This window comes from Aptenodytes patagonicus, chromosome 10, assembly GCF_965638725.1.
Source record: "Aptenodytes patagonicus chromosome 10, bAptPat1.pri.cur, whole genome shotgun sequence".
Lineage (NCBI taxonomy): Eukaryota > Metazoa > Chordata > Aves > Sphenisciformes > Spheniscidae > Aptenodytes > Aptenodytes patagonicus.
Window position 1 is genome coordinate 3,837,027 of NC_134958.1, and position 16,678 is coordinate 3,853,704.

The 16,678-nt window shown below is 36.4% G+C and overlaps 1 protein-coding gene across 3 annotated transcripts in view; it reads left to right on the forward strand.

Moving 5' to 3' along the window:
* Window positions 1-16,030, forward strand: part of TRPM7 (transient receptor potential cation channel subfamily M member 7) — a 53,334-nt gene extending 37,304 nt beyond the window's left edge. The window contains exons 22-39 of one of the 3 annotated variants that reach the window (XR_012996155.1): window positions 595-779; window positions 1,484-1,616; window positions 2,063-2,778; window positions 4,881-4,957; window positions 5,816-5,875; window positions 7,353-7,434; window positions 7,833-7,903; window positions 8,413-8,450; window positions 9,146-9,171; window positions 9,525-9,575; window positions 9,664-9,729; window positions 10,332-10,615; window positions 11,002-11,084; window positions 11,416-11,621; window positions 12,242-12,293; window positions 12,377-12,483; window positions 13,472-15,121; window positions 15,267-16,028. Coding sequence is in view for 2 of the 3 variants with exons in the window: in XM_076347839.1 (XP_076203954.1) it covers window positions 595-779; window positions 1,484-1,616; window positions 2,063-2,778; window positions 4,881-4,957; window positions 5,816-5,875; window positions 7,353-7,434; window positions 7,833-7,903; window positions 8,413-8,450; window positions 9,146-9,171; window positions 9,525-9,575; window positions 9,664-9,729; window positions 10,332-10,615; window positions 11,002-11,084; window positions 11,416-11,621; window positions 12,242-12,293; window positions 12,377-12,483; window positions 13,472-13,602 (2,368 nt within the window). In the remaining variant the exon portion in view is untranslated. Of the gene's footprint in view, window positions 1-594; window positions 780-1,483; window positions 1,617-2,062; window positions 2,779-4,880; window positions 4,958-5,815; window positions 5,876-7,352; window positions 7,435-7,832; window positions 7,904-8,412; window positions 8,451-9,145; window positions 9,172-9,524; window positions 9,576-9,663; window positions 9,730-10,331; window positions 10,616-11,001; window positions 11,085-11,415; window positions 11,622-12,241; window positions 12,294-12,376; window positions 12,484-13,471 lie in introns of all 3 variants that reach the window. The other 2 variants (XM_076347839.1, XM_076347837.1) reach the window with 2 other exon arrangements.
* The last annotated feature ends 648 nt before the right edge of the window (window positions 16,031-16,678 follow it).

The following is a 16,678-nucleotide window of genomic DNA, read 5'->3' on the forward strand; positions in this document are numbered from 1 at the left end:
CATTTTGTAACTACTTTTTGTCAGAAAACAAATAAAATTGTTTCTGGATCTGTATATTGACTGTTGTTCCTAAATTCATTTAACATTCTCTAGTTGGTTGAGTTGAATTGTAGTAGAGTAAATTGTCTTTTACAGTTCTCTGCAAGTGTTTGATTTATGGGAATAAGCAGCTCACTAACACTGAAGAATGGCAGACTGCAGAATTAACATGGTCTGATATAAAAATCTGGGTTTAGTTAGAAATTATTACTTTTTTTTTGTTTGGCAAACTTAAAATTTGACCTCATTGTAATCTATTTCTGAGGAAAGGTACTGAGATGTTACCAGATGAGAGAATTTTTTAATCTTCTCCTTGCTTTGGATCATGGTGTTTTCTTGAATGTGTTTCCAACTTCCACTAAAATAATTTTGCAGTAAAAGACAAGTATATGCTTTTGTCTCTCACTTAACTAGCTTCAGATTCAAGATTATTATCAAAGTGTTTATAAAAAAAAAAACCAAAACAACAAAAAACCCAAACATGAACCCCCCCTCCCTGCCCCCCCCCAACCAAACCCCACCTTGATCTGTTAATGCTTTTCTGTTCCCTTTCAGCAACGTGTATTTACAAGTCAAGGCAATTTCAAACATTGTGTGGAAGTATCAACGCTATCATTTCATTATGGCCTACCATGAAAAACCTGTTCTGCCTCCACCACTTATTATTCTTAGCCACATGGCTTCCCTGTTCTGTTGTATATGTAAAAGAAGAAAGACAGACAAGACTTCAGATGGGCCAAGTATGAACAGTTATTATCCAAAAAATTGCAGTAACTTTTCTGACAGTTTGCTTGAATCAAATCAAAAAAGTGCTATGTTCCTGGTTATAATGTATATTCTCAAGAAAGTCGAAGTAGGTCTTAATTTTCCACGGTTTTAATATTGAATAAAACTCATAATTCTGTTCAAAGTCAGTGTTTTTATGAAGGGTATAATCCACAGCTCCTAGAAATCTCCAGTCAAACTAACTTATGACAAAAACAAACAAAAAAGCCGAGATTAGATTTCCTGTTACTGTTAATGGGGGAAGAATTTTTTTTTTTTTTCTTTCTGGAAAACTTCTGTTCTTATTGCAAACCCTTTGAAAATTTAAAAAGGAAAAAGAAAAAAAAGTTCCACAGATGATAAAATCCAGCTAAGGAATCTAGCTTCTGCCTCAAAGAAAAAGGGATTGGAGGGTAGGAGCTTAAGGAGTGATCATATTGTGCACAGATCCTGTCAGAATTACTATTTTGATTTTTATTTTAGTGGAAAGCTTTGACCTTGAACTTTTTTCTAGCAAGGAGAGAGGAAGGGTCTTAGGTGGCACTGTGGCTTTTTGTTGATTTTGGTTTTGTTTTGTTTTTTATTTTTAACACCCTTCGTAAAGTTGTGGCTATTAGTTTCCAGCACCTGTACTACTTCACTACATATGCATCTTCTTAACTGTTTAATCTCTCTTTAGAACTCTTCCTGACAGAAGAAGATCAAAAGAAACTTCACGATTTTGAAGAGCTGTGTGTTGAGATGTATTTCAATGAAAAGGATGATAAATTTCATTCTGGAAGCGAGGAGAGGATCCGAGTCACATTTGAACGGTAGAATATTTACAAATAAAATTTCTGAATAGAGAAGCTTAGAACTTTTGCAGATTTTTGAAACGTGCTTTAAGTGGGGTAAAATGCAGCTCAAGAAAATAAGTATTTATGCAAACTTTAGATGATGTCTTTCCATTGCTGTGCAGAAACTAAGTGTGATTGATGCTTCCCGATCTGTAGCAGCACTCAGTAAGCTGAGGCAATTGTTCTCATGATGTTTTAATAAACTGACAAATTTGAAAAAGTGCTGTAGGCCCTCTATTGATGTGTATGTTAATCTTGTGATTCAGAAGTATGTACAAATGTTATGTTACAGAACGGTCCAATACTGTCTTGAAATTTGGGAATTTTTTTCCTTAAGTGGGCAGAAAGAGTTGCAAAGATGTTTCTTTTGCATATTGAGAAAAACACCTTTCATAGCTACTTCATAATTTGATTTTTCTTAGGGTGGAACAAATGTGCATTCAGATAAAGGAAGTTGGTGATCGTGTCAACTACATAAAACGGTCATTACAGTCTTTAGATTCACAGATCGGCCACCTACAGGATCTCTCTGCTCTAACTGTGGATACTCTGAAAACACTGACTGCACAGAAAGCTTCGGAAGCCAGCAAGGTTCATAATGAAATCACACGGGAATTGAGCATTTCGAAACATTTGGCACAAAACCTCATTGAGGATGGCTCTCTAAGATCATCTGTGTGGAAAAAGCACAGCATTGGAAACGTCTTCGGTTCTTTTCCACAAGGAGGCCTTGAAAGTAATAATGCTTTACTCTGTAACATTTCTATACGTGATGAAAAAGAAGTCCAACATAAGACAATTGGTCAGGAGTTAGCTCCAGTTCCCCGAAGAGAAGAAATAAACTTTCAAGAGGCAGGTTCCTCAGGCAGTGCCTTATTTTCAAATGCTGTTTCCCCTCCAGAACTTCGCCAACGAATACAGGCTGCAGAGATCTCAAAATCTATTAGTAGAAGTAAAAAATTAGGCAATTCATCCAACAGCATGCCACATGTAACATCCCAAACAGCTAAATTTTTTGTTAGCACTCCATCTCGGCCCAGTTGCAAAAGTCAGCTGGATTCTTCAGCAAAGCATGAAGAGACTGTTTTCTCTAAGGCTACAGAAGGAGATAATAATGTAGAATTTGGTGCATTTGTGGGTAAGTATAACAAAGTAGATTCTGAATGTCCTGAAGTCATTATTAGCTGCTCTTATCCTCTTGCTTCTGGCTCTGCTTGCCTTGCTTTCACCCAACCTTGTGTTGAAAATGGAGGATACATTAATTGTGGTTTTATTCATGATGAGAGTGACACTAATGATAACTACAGCTGCAGAGTTGACAAATGTGATCACCAGTCCTCTGTCACCTTATCGAAGAACAACCCCCAAACGAAGTTCTCTTTGTCAACTGGCGACTTGACGTCAACAGTCAACTGTGGCGGCTCACATGGAAAATTGAATATTAAAGATGAACTTTCCAAAAGTCAGCATGTCCATGCAATGGAACTACAAACCCAAGATTTATGTTCTAACATCCTTATGGGACTACTTCATAAACTGTGGACCAAATCTAAGCCACAAGGTTTGACTTATCAAGAATTGTATAGTATTTTGGGTGTATTCCGGTTGCAGGTGACTTTATTCTACCATTTTGCTCTGCTTTTTTTTGCTTTTAACATCTCTAATTTCCTTATGTTGCTTGAATTTTTTTTTTACTTAAATTATCATTTCTTTATAATTCTGTCACATAGACAATATTTTTCTGAAAAACGTTAGCCAGTTGTTGAAGATAGCAGTTTTGTGCAATTAGCAGCTCTACAACTTGGTATGGGCGTTGTAGACAAACTTTTTGTGACTCATTACAAAGCTCCTACCTTCTCATTGCATAAATTAAAAATATTGTCTATTTCTTGACGTAATTACAGAAGACTTCTTAGGCTGATGGAATCCTGGACAAATATCTTTGTGGTATCTGTGTCAAGCTGAGGGATCCTCCTATACTATGTTTCTAAACACTGTTATAACTGGGATCTTCCACTGTTGCCTAGGCTAACGTATCGTTTGGCAGTTGTTTTGGAAGTTTCCGAAGTCCTTTTATTAAATACAGCATTATGCCTCCCCTCAAGTTTTTCTTAACAGTAAAAAGGTGCACGTTTTTGGTTAGAGTTGCCTACATATCTGAATGGTAAAACAGTGGCAGATTCATTGCAAAACACAGGTGTGGGTTTACTAACTGATTTCTGTAAAGCAGATAATGCTTTAAGTACGCTTAGTGTATGGCAGCAGATCACAATCTGGAATTGTCAGGTTGCCTGCAGAGGTGGTGTCTTGCCCCAGTTGTTCAGGGATGTCTCGGTGTTTTCCAAAGGTTTGTTGAGGATGTAAAAATTTAAATCTTTAGACAAGAGTTTATTCTACTGCTGTGAAACTCAGAGTTCTAAGAAGTTACCTGCATGCACTAGCATTTTTAGATTTGTGTATGCGTAGGAAGAGTATATACACGTTTGTACACTCACTAGCTATTTGTTTATAACTTCCTCATGGTTTAAAAAAAGAAAACTTTTTTTTTAAATTCAGAAAGCAAGACTTAAACAGAAATAATGGACAGTGACTGTATAACTCTAACCTTTAAATGTACTTCACCACTAATAACTTTGAATACTAACTATACTTATTTTACTGGAGCCAAATTTTTAGTGTATGTTCCTCTGACATCTCTAGCATTTAGAACATACTCTTCGTTCTTACTGTCCACATTTTATAAAACTTGTGATACAATGCAGCTTTCCATTGTGAAGCCAAGTAGATTTTCATTCGTTATAAAGCCCCACGCTCGGTAAAATTCTGAAAAGTATTTCTCGCAGCTGGGAGGATGAAGGGTATGTTGTAAAAGCTACCTCAAGAAAACTGTCTGCTTTTCCTTCATTTGACATATGTACATAAAAATACTGTAATTCAGACTGCCCTGTTCCTTTCATGTGAGGAGCATACGCTTGAGTAAAATCTTAAAACGTTAGTTTTACTTTTTGAATTGTGGTAATCCACGCCTTAATGCAGGAAAAGCAATAGTTTCATATTAATATTTTGTTACACTGATTTTTACTTTAGTGTGTTTGGAAAGTCTTCTGTAGTGCAAACAGGCACACAGAACTTGGATGGTTTGTAACCCTTTGCTGTGGTGATGCAAACTATTGGCATGGTCAGAACGTTGGAGGTTTGCCTTTGATTTTGAATGCTGTTTTTCAATTCACTGTGTCAAAGGTCACAGAGACAGCATGGAGTTGCAGCGGTTTAAAGAGGCAGCAAGCAAAATTAAAGAAAGAAGTGCTGATATTGAGGTAAGCATGGAAGACTATCAAACACGTTAACGGGGATAATTTTTTTTTTTTAACTGTAACTTCACAATATGTTTTGAAAAAGTCTGAGAGCAAATATAATGAAAGAACTTGCAAAATGCAGCCTGGAAGAAATGTGTATCTGTTTCATGATTTAAAAAAAAAAAAAAAATCTAGTGAAAACTCATGCAACCTTAACTACACATCACGTACTGTTGCTTCATGATATGATACTAATGAAATATTAAAGAAGATCTGAAGTTATGAAAGCTGAGATGACTACAACTGTGAATTAAGATAAAATTATGTATCCTGTAATTAGTGTTTAATGAAACTTTTGACACGCATAAATTTCAAGATCAGCATTTAAGAAGGTTTTGGTGATTTACATGATATTTTATAAAGCAAGGTGATAGTGTATATGACTTTAAAAAGTGACAAAAATTGTTCATTATGCTTCCAAGAAGAAAAGGCCTTTCTAATAAACTTGTCAAACTAAAATGATGTATAATTTCCATTTTCTCAAAGAATAATAAAAATAACTAAATGGAAAGTGATTAATTGTAACAAACCTGTCCTCCAAGTGCTATAGTATATATTAAAAAAGCTAGTTTTCTAACTGTAGCTATTAAGATAAGTTAGTAAATACAAGTTACCATTTGCAGTTACCCCTCATTCAGGGGAGAATCTGACTTGAGAATTGCATTATGACCATTTGCAATGTCAGTGTTCTGCTGAGTTGCTCCTTCTGGACCTTCTGATAAGTATAATGTGTGACCAAAAATCCTTTTTGTGTGTCTTTTGGCATGGCTTTTTTGGTAATAATGTTTACAGTTTGCTTTTGTTTCTTTTTTTTAATAGGAGCAGCAGGAAGACTTCAAAAAAGCTATATTGGAGGGCATAGAGACAACCAGACTTCAAGTAAGTAAAGAAGGTTTCCATTTATAAGGGGCATCATTTTCACCAGATACCGAATGTAATGTATTCTTTACAGCAAAGACCGGGAACTCTATTATCTTATATCATTATCTGGAAGTAAACCCTGGTCATGATTTAAAGAAAAGACACACACACAAAAAAAAGTTGTACAGTACAGCTGTACAAATACAGCTGGATGTCTCCTTGATGTAGGTCTAAATAGTTCCAGTGTTTGGTACTATTGGGATGCAAACTCCAGTAGCATTTCCAGACAGCACCACTGTTCTCAAACAGTAATAGAGTTGTCCCATCTTAACTGGTGGGACTGGTTTGATTCTTACCTTTCATGTAGGCCCTACAGTCATTGATTGTAAGATGCTGAAGATGTATGCTGAACACTGAAATGCATATAGACCTAAAAATGGGTCTTCAGAAGACACTTTCAGCACATGCATTCTGTGTGTTGCATTCCAGTGAAGTATTTTTCTTTAGGGATGTAAAGAAATAGTCTCGTGTGTGTGTGTATATATATATACATGCTTATATACACACACTTATACATACACACATGTGTATAGGTACACACACATTTTGGACACATGTACATACACACAGGCATGTGGGTATGTGTTTAGGTGTGCGTGGATGTATTCCTTAAGAGAGAAGGGTGAAAAAGAGTGGTAACAATTCCCTAACTGTTATAAATCTTGGAATCAAAGCAGGGCATAGCATTCCCAGCTCTAGTTTTTTATTCTTCAAAGTCTTTAATTTTTACATTTTATTCAGGTAACCATTGGATTTAATAGGCTGGTTGTGAGGAATGTTCCAGCCCTATGCCAGTCTACATATAGTTCTAGTTTGTGATGAAACTGCCTGTCTCCTTTTTTTGCAGAAGAAATGTTTTGTTGTCACAAGCTGACCACCTCAGTAGATACTCAGAAAGTATGTCATTATTATTAAGGAGTAAGTCCATGAGGAAATTCCATTCACAAACTGTAGTGTTTTATGTGGCAAGACTTCTCTAGTTTTTGTTCCTATTTTCAGTGGCAAACTGAACTTTAGTTTCTGCCAGAGCCAAGTTCTTAAATGAGAATTGATAGTTAACAAAGGCATGTGACAGAATAGCTGAACTTGGTGCTTGTAGAGATCCAGTGTAATGTACATTTCTGTAGTTGTATCCTGTTGTAACTTTCTCTTTAAAAGAATTCTTTCAGTATGGGTCAGTAGTCTTAATGTGCACCTGAAAATGTTAGAGCTGGTGGTTACTGTGAAGAGCATTTGAACTGAATTATGCACTCAACTTGTACGTTTTTGTGCAGCAAGGTATTTGACGTACATCCAGAAGTTTCAAAAAAGAAAAAAAATAAAATTCTAGGTAGTCCTAGAAAAGAAAACTGGGCAGATTGTGTGCCAAAATAGTACTAGTTGAAAACAATGATAATGATGACTAAGGATATGTGTGTGGTTTTTTTTTTTGTAGGGTCTTCAAACTGACTGTGGCCTAAGACAATCTAGTTCTTGCGGTGGGTTTACTGACCCTCTGGCAGTCCATTCAGAACAACGTAAGTGTGTCATCTTTTCAGGTGACTTAATTTTATCTCTAAATTGTATTGATAATGCATATTCTAAGAAGATACAAAGGAAACACAAAAAGCTAAAGCATCTTGAAATATTTTCATGATTGGCGCTACTTGAATCTGCTCCTGTGTCTCATTGTGGTCCCTCTAGTCATGTCAGTTTAATTCTGTTACCTTGTATTTGCCACAAATAGCTAGTCATAAAAAGCTAAGTGTTCTAGTCAGGTCTGTGCGGGAAACTTGTAAAGATCAGATAGCTGCGGGTCAGGCTTTTTTTATGAGAGCCACATTAAGCTGTCTAGTTGCTCACTCTATTAGAAAATAGGTAAGTAACAATGATGCATGCCGTTCTTTGTCCAGTTATGAATCTCTTTCATTCGTAGTATACAGCAAGAGTCGAAGAGCATCGAGTGAAGACGCTCAGCAAGTGGACTCTAAAGCAGCCTTACTGACGGTTTGCATCTTCCTTTTTTGTTGTTGTTAAGCAGAACTAGAAACTGTGAACAAATAAAGGAGATGAAACATATTGTACAAAGAATAATACTGGTTTGTGGACTCATTTGTTCAAGGAGGCAACCGAAGGGAACCTATTTTGACTGAGGGAAGAAGTTGTGCATGTTCTCTACTACGTATCGTGCATATTCTCGCTATGAAAACATGCTGCTTCCTGTTTATGGAAAAAACCACAACTTTTTGTTTAAGAAAAGAATTATTTATATAATCCATAAAACAGTAGTGAATGTATAGCCTTATCTATTCTTTTAACTGTAGTTACCATTCCTCAGTTGTATTTGAGTCTTTCTGCTCAACTGCAGTTCAGTACAGCCTCGTGAAGTATTTCCGATAAACAGGCTGTACTGCAAGATCTTTAAAACACATTACCACCCCACCTCTAATTAAATATACTATGTTTTCCTTACAAAACTGAAACCTTCTTTGTTTTTCCTCTCCTTTGTTTTAAAGGATTGGTTACAAGGTAGACCTTCAAACAGCAGTCAAATGTAAGTAAGCTTTCTACTAATGGAGCAATTTTATTACTCTATATTTTGATTCGTTTTTCTTTTTGGTTGTTGTCTTTGGCTATAGCGGTATTCAGTCGTGTTTAATGAAAAAACAAGGTTTAAGGTTTTTTCTAATAAATAACTGAATGTGTTCACTGGAATGCTTTGACAGGTTCTATTTAGATTAATGGGGTCACATGTCAGAGGGCAAAACATGCCCTTAAATGAAAATGACTGTGTTGACACTTATTAAGGAGCTAGCTTCCTGGTAAAGGTCTTTACCCAACCTTTCAAACTGTAAACCTTCTCTGAAATTGTGCAGACATTGCTCTTGTTAACAATTATCCCCCGAGTTAACTGTTAAAGCCATTACCTTATTAATCTGATAACAGAAGGGTAAGCTGTTGTGAACAAGTTTTAATTAAAGCACCTCTGTGGGAATGAGCTCTTGTGATGCAAACTTTACATAATGTGCGTGACTTGGTGGTATTTACAGTATAGCTCTAAAAACATGAGATTACTTAACAGCCTTCCATTACTGTTTTGTAATTAAGAAACCTGTACTGCCCTTGAAAAAATAGGATAAAAGCAGTGCTGTGAGGCTAACAAGGTGACCTAGGATGATGTGTCAAAATCAGTGAATACAAAATAAGTTTTTAAGAAGCAATGACTGTTGGTTTTGTGGCATTTCACAGGCCATCTGAAGAAGATGCGTTGAATGGTAAGTTTGTTTCTGCTATCAACAAGCTGGGAGCTTTTCATATAAGCAACTGTTTGGGTCTTGTATGAGAATGTATTTAACTACTGATACGTTGGAACTTAATAGACACATAATAGTGTGGGTTTTTGTTTGTTTGTTTTATAAATAGCTTACCATTGAGCACTACAATTTTTTAATTCTTTTTTCCCCCTGAGGTACTGAAGAACTAAGCATGATACTTAATTTTCTGCACAGCAAATCTTTTTCAAACTCTAGTTACTTGGCAAGTGTTCCTTGCATGTGGTAATTTTAATACACAATACAGGCAGCAGGCAGTATCTTTTTTTTTTCTTTCTTTCTTTTTAATCTTTCAGGCATTGCTTCTCCTTTCAAGCCTATCATGGATATCAATTACTATTACTCAGGTCAGTCCCTCTTATGAACTAATGCTCATATTTTTAATGACACTTATTAGATCCTTAAACTTTAACAAATGCTGTAATTTTCCTCTAGCTGTAGAAAGAAATAACTTGATGAGATTATCACAGAGCATTCCATTCACTCCTGTGCCTCCCAGAGGTGAGAATTCTACTTCTTGCTGGTTCACTATGGTCTTTCGGGGAAGAAAACAAAAGTAAACTCTGTACAGATTCCTTCTAATATTGAATGATCAAGCCAAAGTTTTAGTGAACTAAAAGAAGTCTAGTGTCTGTCTTGTAGCACTCAAAAATGTAAGTGAGTGTGACACCTTTTCTAGGGCAGCTCACTTGATTATGAAATCCAGATTTAATTGTAGTTGTCCTCAGAAATGGTGATACAGCGATGGATAGTATTGTGCTAACGGTTTTTATGACAAACTATTCTGGAAGGATTCCTTTAAGTTGTCTTGACTCGTATAAAGCGTAAGCAAACATTTATTCAGTGTTCTTAATGCTGTTTGAACAGGGTCGTTAATAGTCCCAATTAGGAGGACAAAACCGCTGTACTACTTTGCTGCTGTATGAAAGAAGTTGGAGAGGGGTCTTCCCACTGGGTGGTTTAAATATTTTTGTTAATTGAGGATGTTAGTAACAACTTAATATTGCAGCATGTTGAAATCTAAGAAACTGTAGGCTTTCAGTGCTTTTAATTTTAAACTTGGAAAATTAAATGCAGTAATTGCTTTTTGTGTTGTAATGTAGGTGAACCAGTCACTGTGTATCGCCTTGAAGAAAGTTCTCCCAGCATCTTGAACAACAGCATGTCTTCCTGGTCGCAACTAGGACTCTGTGCTAAAATTGAATTTTTAAGTAAAGAGGAGATGGGAGGAGGTTTACGTCGAGCTCTTAAAGTAGTATGCACGTGGTCAGAATATGATATCCTGAAATCAGGACATCTTTATATCATCAAGTCTTTTCTTCCTGAAGTTGTGAATACTTGGTCAAGCATTTATAAGGAGGACACTGTGTTACACTTGTGCTTGAGAGTAAGTTTTATCCTTGTCAATTATTAAACATAGACAGGCATTATATGTTAACAGGATTCCACCCCCCCCCCCCCCCCCCACCACCACCCCCCGCCCCAAAAAAACCAAAACCCAAACCCTAGTATATACTTATTAAAAAAAAAAAGAAAAAAAAAAAAAAGATTAGTCTGCAGTTCTCTATGAGCTGAAGGGTGAAAAATTCTGCTCCAGTATGGTTTACTTAATCAAAGAGCTCAAACTCTTGAAATGTAGACATAATTTAAAAAGCAGGTAATTAGTTACACTGTCTTGGGGGAATAGACACTTGCTGTTCCTGCTGCCTTTTTGGCTCTTTAATATTCCCTGTCATATAATGCAGCTAATGAAATACGGGCTTTGACTTGTAGGAAATTCAACAGCAGAGGGCAGCACAGAAGCTCACCTTTGCTTTCAATCAAATGAAGCCCAAATCCATTCCGTACTCTCCAAGGTGAGTGTATTGAAACTGCCACTACGTTGCGTGCTTTTGACATAGAAGAATGCCTACAGGGCTGTTAACAGATGGCTCAAATATATTAAGGTACTGATATGTGAATATACGTCTCGGAACGTTACTATGAATGTGTCAAGCAGAATTATGCTTGGCAGTATTTTCTATTGACACTTTTTGCACCCATTCTAGCCTAGTGTGATAATATAAATGACTTTGTGTAATAGCTTCAGATTATTTAAATTATTAGTAAACCAAATCGAAATCTAGTAGTGCTGATATATTTGCCATTTATTTTGGAAATATGTTCATTAAGTATGCTTTTTACTAGGTTCCTGGAAGTTTTCCTGTTATACTGCCACTCTGCTGGCCAGTGGTTTGCAGTTGAAGAGTGCATGACTGGAGAATTTAGAAAATATAACAACAATAATGGTGATGAAATAATTCCAACTAACATGCTAGAGGAGGTTATGCTAGCTTTCAGCCATTGGACATATGAGTATACAAGAGGAGAATTGTTGGTACTAGATCTGCAAGGTAATGTCCTTATTTAGAAATTGGGATTGGGGCCAAGATAGGTGTATGAGGGTTTTTCTCTTGTGATAGCGTTTTATTAAGAATTCGTATGCCTGTAATAAATAACAAGCGTTATTTAGTGCGTCTTGGTCTAGTTAATCTGGATCTATGGTTGTCTTATTTAAAATGGCATTAAATCTTACAGCAACACAGGGAATATAAATAAATACATCTTTTCCTAGTGATATGCACCATAAAGTAGTCTATTTTTTGGTACATTTGTGTAGTGCCAATATGGTAAGCTGTATTTATCCTGAATTGTGTGTCAGATATTCTGGCTGTGAGAACTATATAGGAAACTTCTTTCACGCGGGTGAAAACTAAAGTTAGGAATTGCAGGCAGATGTAAAAATAGGTGGAAGAAATCTGAGAAGTACAAAGTGCTTGTTTAGGAGCAATTTTTGTAAGGGCAAAGAGTATCACATATCGTTTGGGCTAGGGTTTTTTGTTTGTTTGTTTTTCCTCCTGCTTTTATTCTTGGGGAAGCTGAGAAGTCGTAGCTAAGGATGCCAAGGCTTTTCAATATTAATGCATTTATGTAATGTATCAGATTTAACTTTTTGTTCATGTGCTGTCTGAAGGTGTGGGTGAAAATTTGACAGATCCCTCTGTGATAAAAGCTGGAGAAAAAAGGTAAGCTTAAAGAAGGATTTAAAGAAAAGTATTATAAAATTTTTGCCAGAGAACACCATGTTTATGTGCACTTTATTTCTAAGGTCATATGATATGGTGTTCGGTCCGGCCAATTTGGGAGAGGATGCAATAAAAAACTTCAGAGCGAAGCATCACTGTAATTCCTGCTGCAGGAAACTTAAACTTCCTGGTAAGAATTGCTGTATTTCTTCTTTTGTGACACTCATGTCATGAAATGTTGTATGATATGTAATGAAATAGTTATGTCATGCTGTGAAAGTGGAATAAGTAATAAACAGCAGTTTTTTAATTTGACTTTTAAAACAATATGCTATTTTAAGATAAAATCCTAAATGAAGGAATTGAGAATGTCTGTGTGTTCTACATCCATGTGCACAGTATTTGAGGAAGGTAGACTAAATGGATCAAGACTTCAGAAGGTACAGTAAAAAAATGATAAAGGTTCCTAGAAAAAGTAGGAAAAGCAGGTCAAGATGATTGCAGACCTTCAGGCTTTTTAAACAAAATGGTGCTTGTGTTTGTTTTGGGGTTGAGGGGGTGTTTATGGTTTGTGGTTGTTTGTTTGTTTTAATTTATTTGAGGTGTTTGTTCCTTTGCTGTTTGTGGGGTTTTTGTTTGTTTGTTTTTAAAAACGTGTCCAGGTCTGCAGAAATTCATTCCATTAAAAACTTTAAATTCCAGATATTTTTGCTGCATGGACTACACTACACTCATCTCAAACCTTGAAATTGTTTCTCTGTATCAGGCTTTTAGACTCCAGCAGAACAACATAAGGAACTTGTGTGATTCCTGTCTGTTTCACACTGACAGGTTGTTTCTCACATGAAGAGAGGTTATTTATTTTAAATTTGAGTTGTAAATCCTGGTGACATCAAAACAGGTCATGGAAGGATCCAATTTCCATGGAACATTGACTCAATACTTGCTGTAATATCTACAAATAAAATAATTCTGAGGTTTCCATCATTTTTTAAAGCAGAGCTTTAGGCTTCCAATTACATGTACGATAAAAACATCCTTTTTTGACATAGTGCATATTGAGGAATTCTTCTTTATAAGTACATATGCACACCCAATTCTTTAAAAGACTTCTATGCCCCATTGGTTCTACTAGCTCAAGAAATAGTTATCAATAGGACTTCATTTTGTTTGTACAGATCTGAAGAGGAACGATTACACACCTGACAAGATCCTATTTCCTCAGGATGATTCCCCTGAATTGACAATTCAGCCTGGAAGCTGCACCAAAGAATCCGATTCAGCTAATTCTATTCGTCTGATGCTCTAATGATGTGACCAAATCAGTGGCTTCATCCAGACTTCACGGAATGTCACAGAGTCGTCACTTATCTTTCTTTCACTATAATTAAAAGAAAGATATGTCAAAACAAGGATTGCTGTCTAAGTGGAATTTTGGCTGGTCCGTAATCTAAGGACCTAACAGCTTGTGATAACCATCTACAGAGAACAGCCTGGCAGCTGCTCATTTTAAAGGTTGAATAATGACAAGTATTTAAGATATGTTTTTAAAGGGGCTGTTTAGCAGAAGGTTTGGTTTTTTTTATTTTGTTTTGGTTTAGTGGAGGATTTTCTCTCTGTAGTCCTGTGGTGTGCAATATGCCTTCAACCAAAAGGATTTTGGTAGTTGATGTTTTAAGGTAAAGCATTTGTCTGTTTGGCAGCTGTCTTACTGTCAGTCAGCAAAAGACAGGAGAAAGCACCTACCTCTGTAATGCCAGAGTATACTTTGAGCATTTTTGGAAGTGTTCCACTAATGTTTTCTCACCAGACGTCTTGTAATCTGGCCTTTTGAAGAGGACAGAGCCAAATGAGGTGTGTGTATGATGCCAGTAGGCTGAGGTTGAAGGTAGGAACTTGATCTGTTCCAATAGAGAGAGAGTCTCCTGAATCAGGATTCAGCTTCGTGGCTGTAAAGCTGTTGGTTTTTTTGGTTTTGTATTTGTTGGTTTTTTTTTTTTTTTTGTGGAATAAAGCCCTAATTGTGCATAATGAAATTCCTTGTTTTATACATTTCAATTTTATCAAGTCACTGTCAAATAGTAACAAAGCCATGATAGACCGGTATAATCATATTTAATAGAAGAAATAGTATGTACTGGTCCAAATAAGTTGCCTTGTAAGAACACAAGTTGGAAGTGCTTTTCCTCGTACGTAGTGACTGCTTCAGAAGTTATGCCTTCCAAAGATCTCGTAAAACCAGTATATCAAACCCGAATGTACACATAACTTTTAAATGTATTTAAAATTGTGTAGAAAACATCTTTAATGTTATGTTATTTGTGGTACTTATTTAAGAGAGACTAGGGTTGGATTAGCATTATGTAAAGTACGGGAGATTGCAATGCACCTTCATGCCAATAAAATGTAATTTAACTGTCCCAAATATTGTTGAGCATTCAGCAAGAAAAAACTGTTGTCCAACTGAAGTTTCATGCTGCGATTTTTTTTTTGTTACATAGGTACTAATTTGTAATTTTTAATTAAAAGGGCAGTATATAGCTCTATAAATTTTTTTATTCAGTAGTGTATCTTATAGATACAGACCTAAGGCACGAACACAATAGCTGTTTAAATGGTGTTTTATGTTTGATGGGGAAAGGTAAAATGTTATAAGGATATAATACTGTATACATTTTGTATATCATTAAATCTTTAAAGAATCTAAAATAAATTTATTCTTGTTTACAGACTTCTGCTGTCCGTCTTAGTCTGAAAAGTTATTTGGGTGAATTCTGCTGAAAGGTAGAATTTGCCATGCTGGATCAAAGAGTTGTCAGCCCTTTGAGGTATCTCAACTTTGGCTAACACCAGAAACTAGGGGGAGGAAAAAAAAGTGAAAACTGTCATAGTAGACAAACATATGCGATGGGGTTAATGGGTAAATGAGACAAAAATATCTTAAAGCTCTTTACAATGTTTGTTTTGAATTAGGAGCTGCTTCATGGATGCCTGACTGCATCCCCTTCTGTTGCTGTGAGGTAACGGGCAGTTATTCAAGATGTACCTACACCTTTTTGATGCTATATTCGTAGCCAAGTAACAGCAACGGTTAATCTGTAAGGTGAGGTGGCTCTTCAAGTTGGGAAGGATTTCTAGAGGAGCCTCAGGTGTTGTGAAAATGTGACCAAATTCTGTGTATGAAATAGGAAAACCATTTGGGGAAAACTAACTTCTTTGTTTCCTGACAAATAGTTAACAACGCACAGTTAATTTTTACAGCCATAATACCTGTCTTCGGTAGTTCTGCCTGTGACTCATTTCTTAACAGAATAAACAGATGTGACTTTTGTGTGGGTGGGTGTGATATCGGGGAGCGTTCCCTCCGCTCGGTGTTGCAGTGACTAGGGCCTGAAGCCTTTCCAAGGCCAAAAGGGACAAATGGGGTTGGGGAATGTAAGACTTGGCGTGGTTAACGCTGTGCGTGTTTCTGTACATCTTCCTGGCCTGAGCGCTAGCGTACTCTGCATGAGAAGCCTATGTCTAAATTCAGGGGGGTAAAAATTACAACTTTCACAAATGATCTTTTTCACACTAGCGGAAAAAAATCACAAATGTCAGTATCCTTCAGGGAAGGCGTTGGAAAGGTGTGGTGGCAGAGAAAAAAAAAACAACCCAGTTGGTCTGAATGTGTTAGGATAATACTGTGTCCTATCGATGTCAGGCTGTAGGAACATGAAGATGACCCTGTGTCATTTAACTTGGTTGAGAACATAAAGTGTCGCTCCTCTGCTGAAACCTCATCAGTCTCGAAGCGCTCTATGAATACAGAAGAGCTGTGATCCTTTAGCTGTTAAATTTCCTTTAGATTACTGAGGAGGAGGAAAGTAGAAGCAGCACTGGAACTTCTGTTAACTATCCAAAAGCAAAGTATCAGCGTATCTTGTTAAAGCCTAGTTTTAAATACAGGAATATAATTCAAACCTTCTCTAATTATTTTTAGCAAAAATCTGAAACGCTTCGGTGGCTTTCCTGCTAAGAGGGTCTTTAAAGAAACTCTCTCATATAGGGAAGTAGGTAAGCTACGTTATTTTCCTTGACAGATAGTTTTGATTCCTTACCACCGTCCTCAGGATATTTTCCTGAGAAGAAAAACCATTGAATAACAGATTAAACTGAGTATTATGTACTTGAAGACTAGCGTTGGTTGCTTATGTAACTTCTGTTTTAAAATGCACTTTAACTTCCTCCAGCATCAACTTTTCTTTAGGCAAAACCCTCCAATATGAGGGTGCGCTAATTTAACCTGTTAATTAATCCAGCAAATTTAGCATCGTTGACTGCTTTCTTGCAGCATTTAGGTGTTGAAAGACTTCAGAGAAAACCAGTCCCAAATACATTGTGGC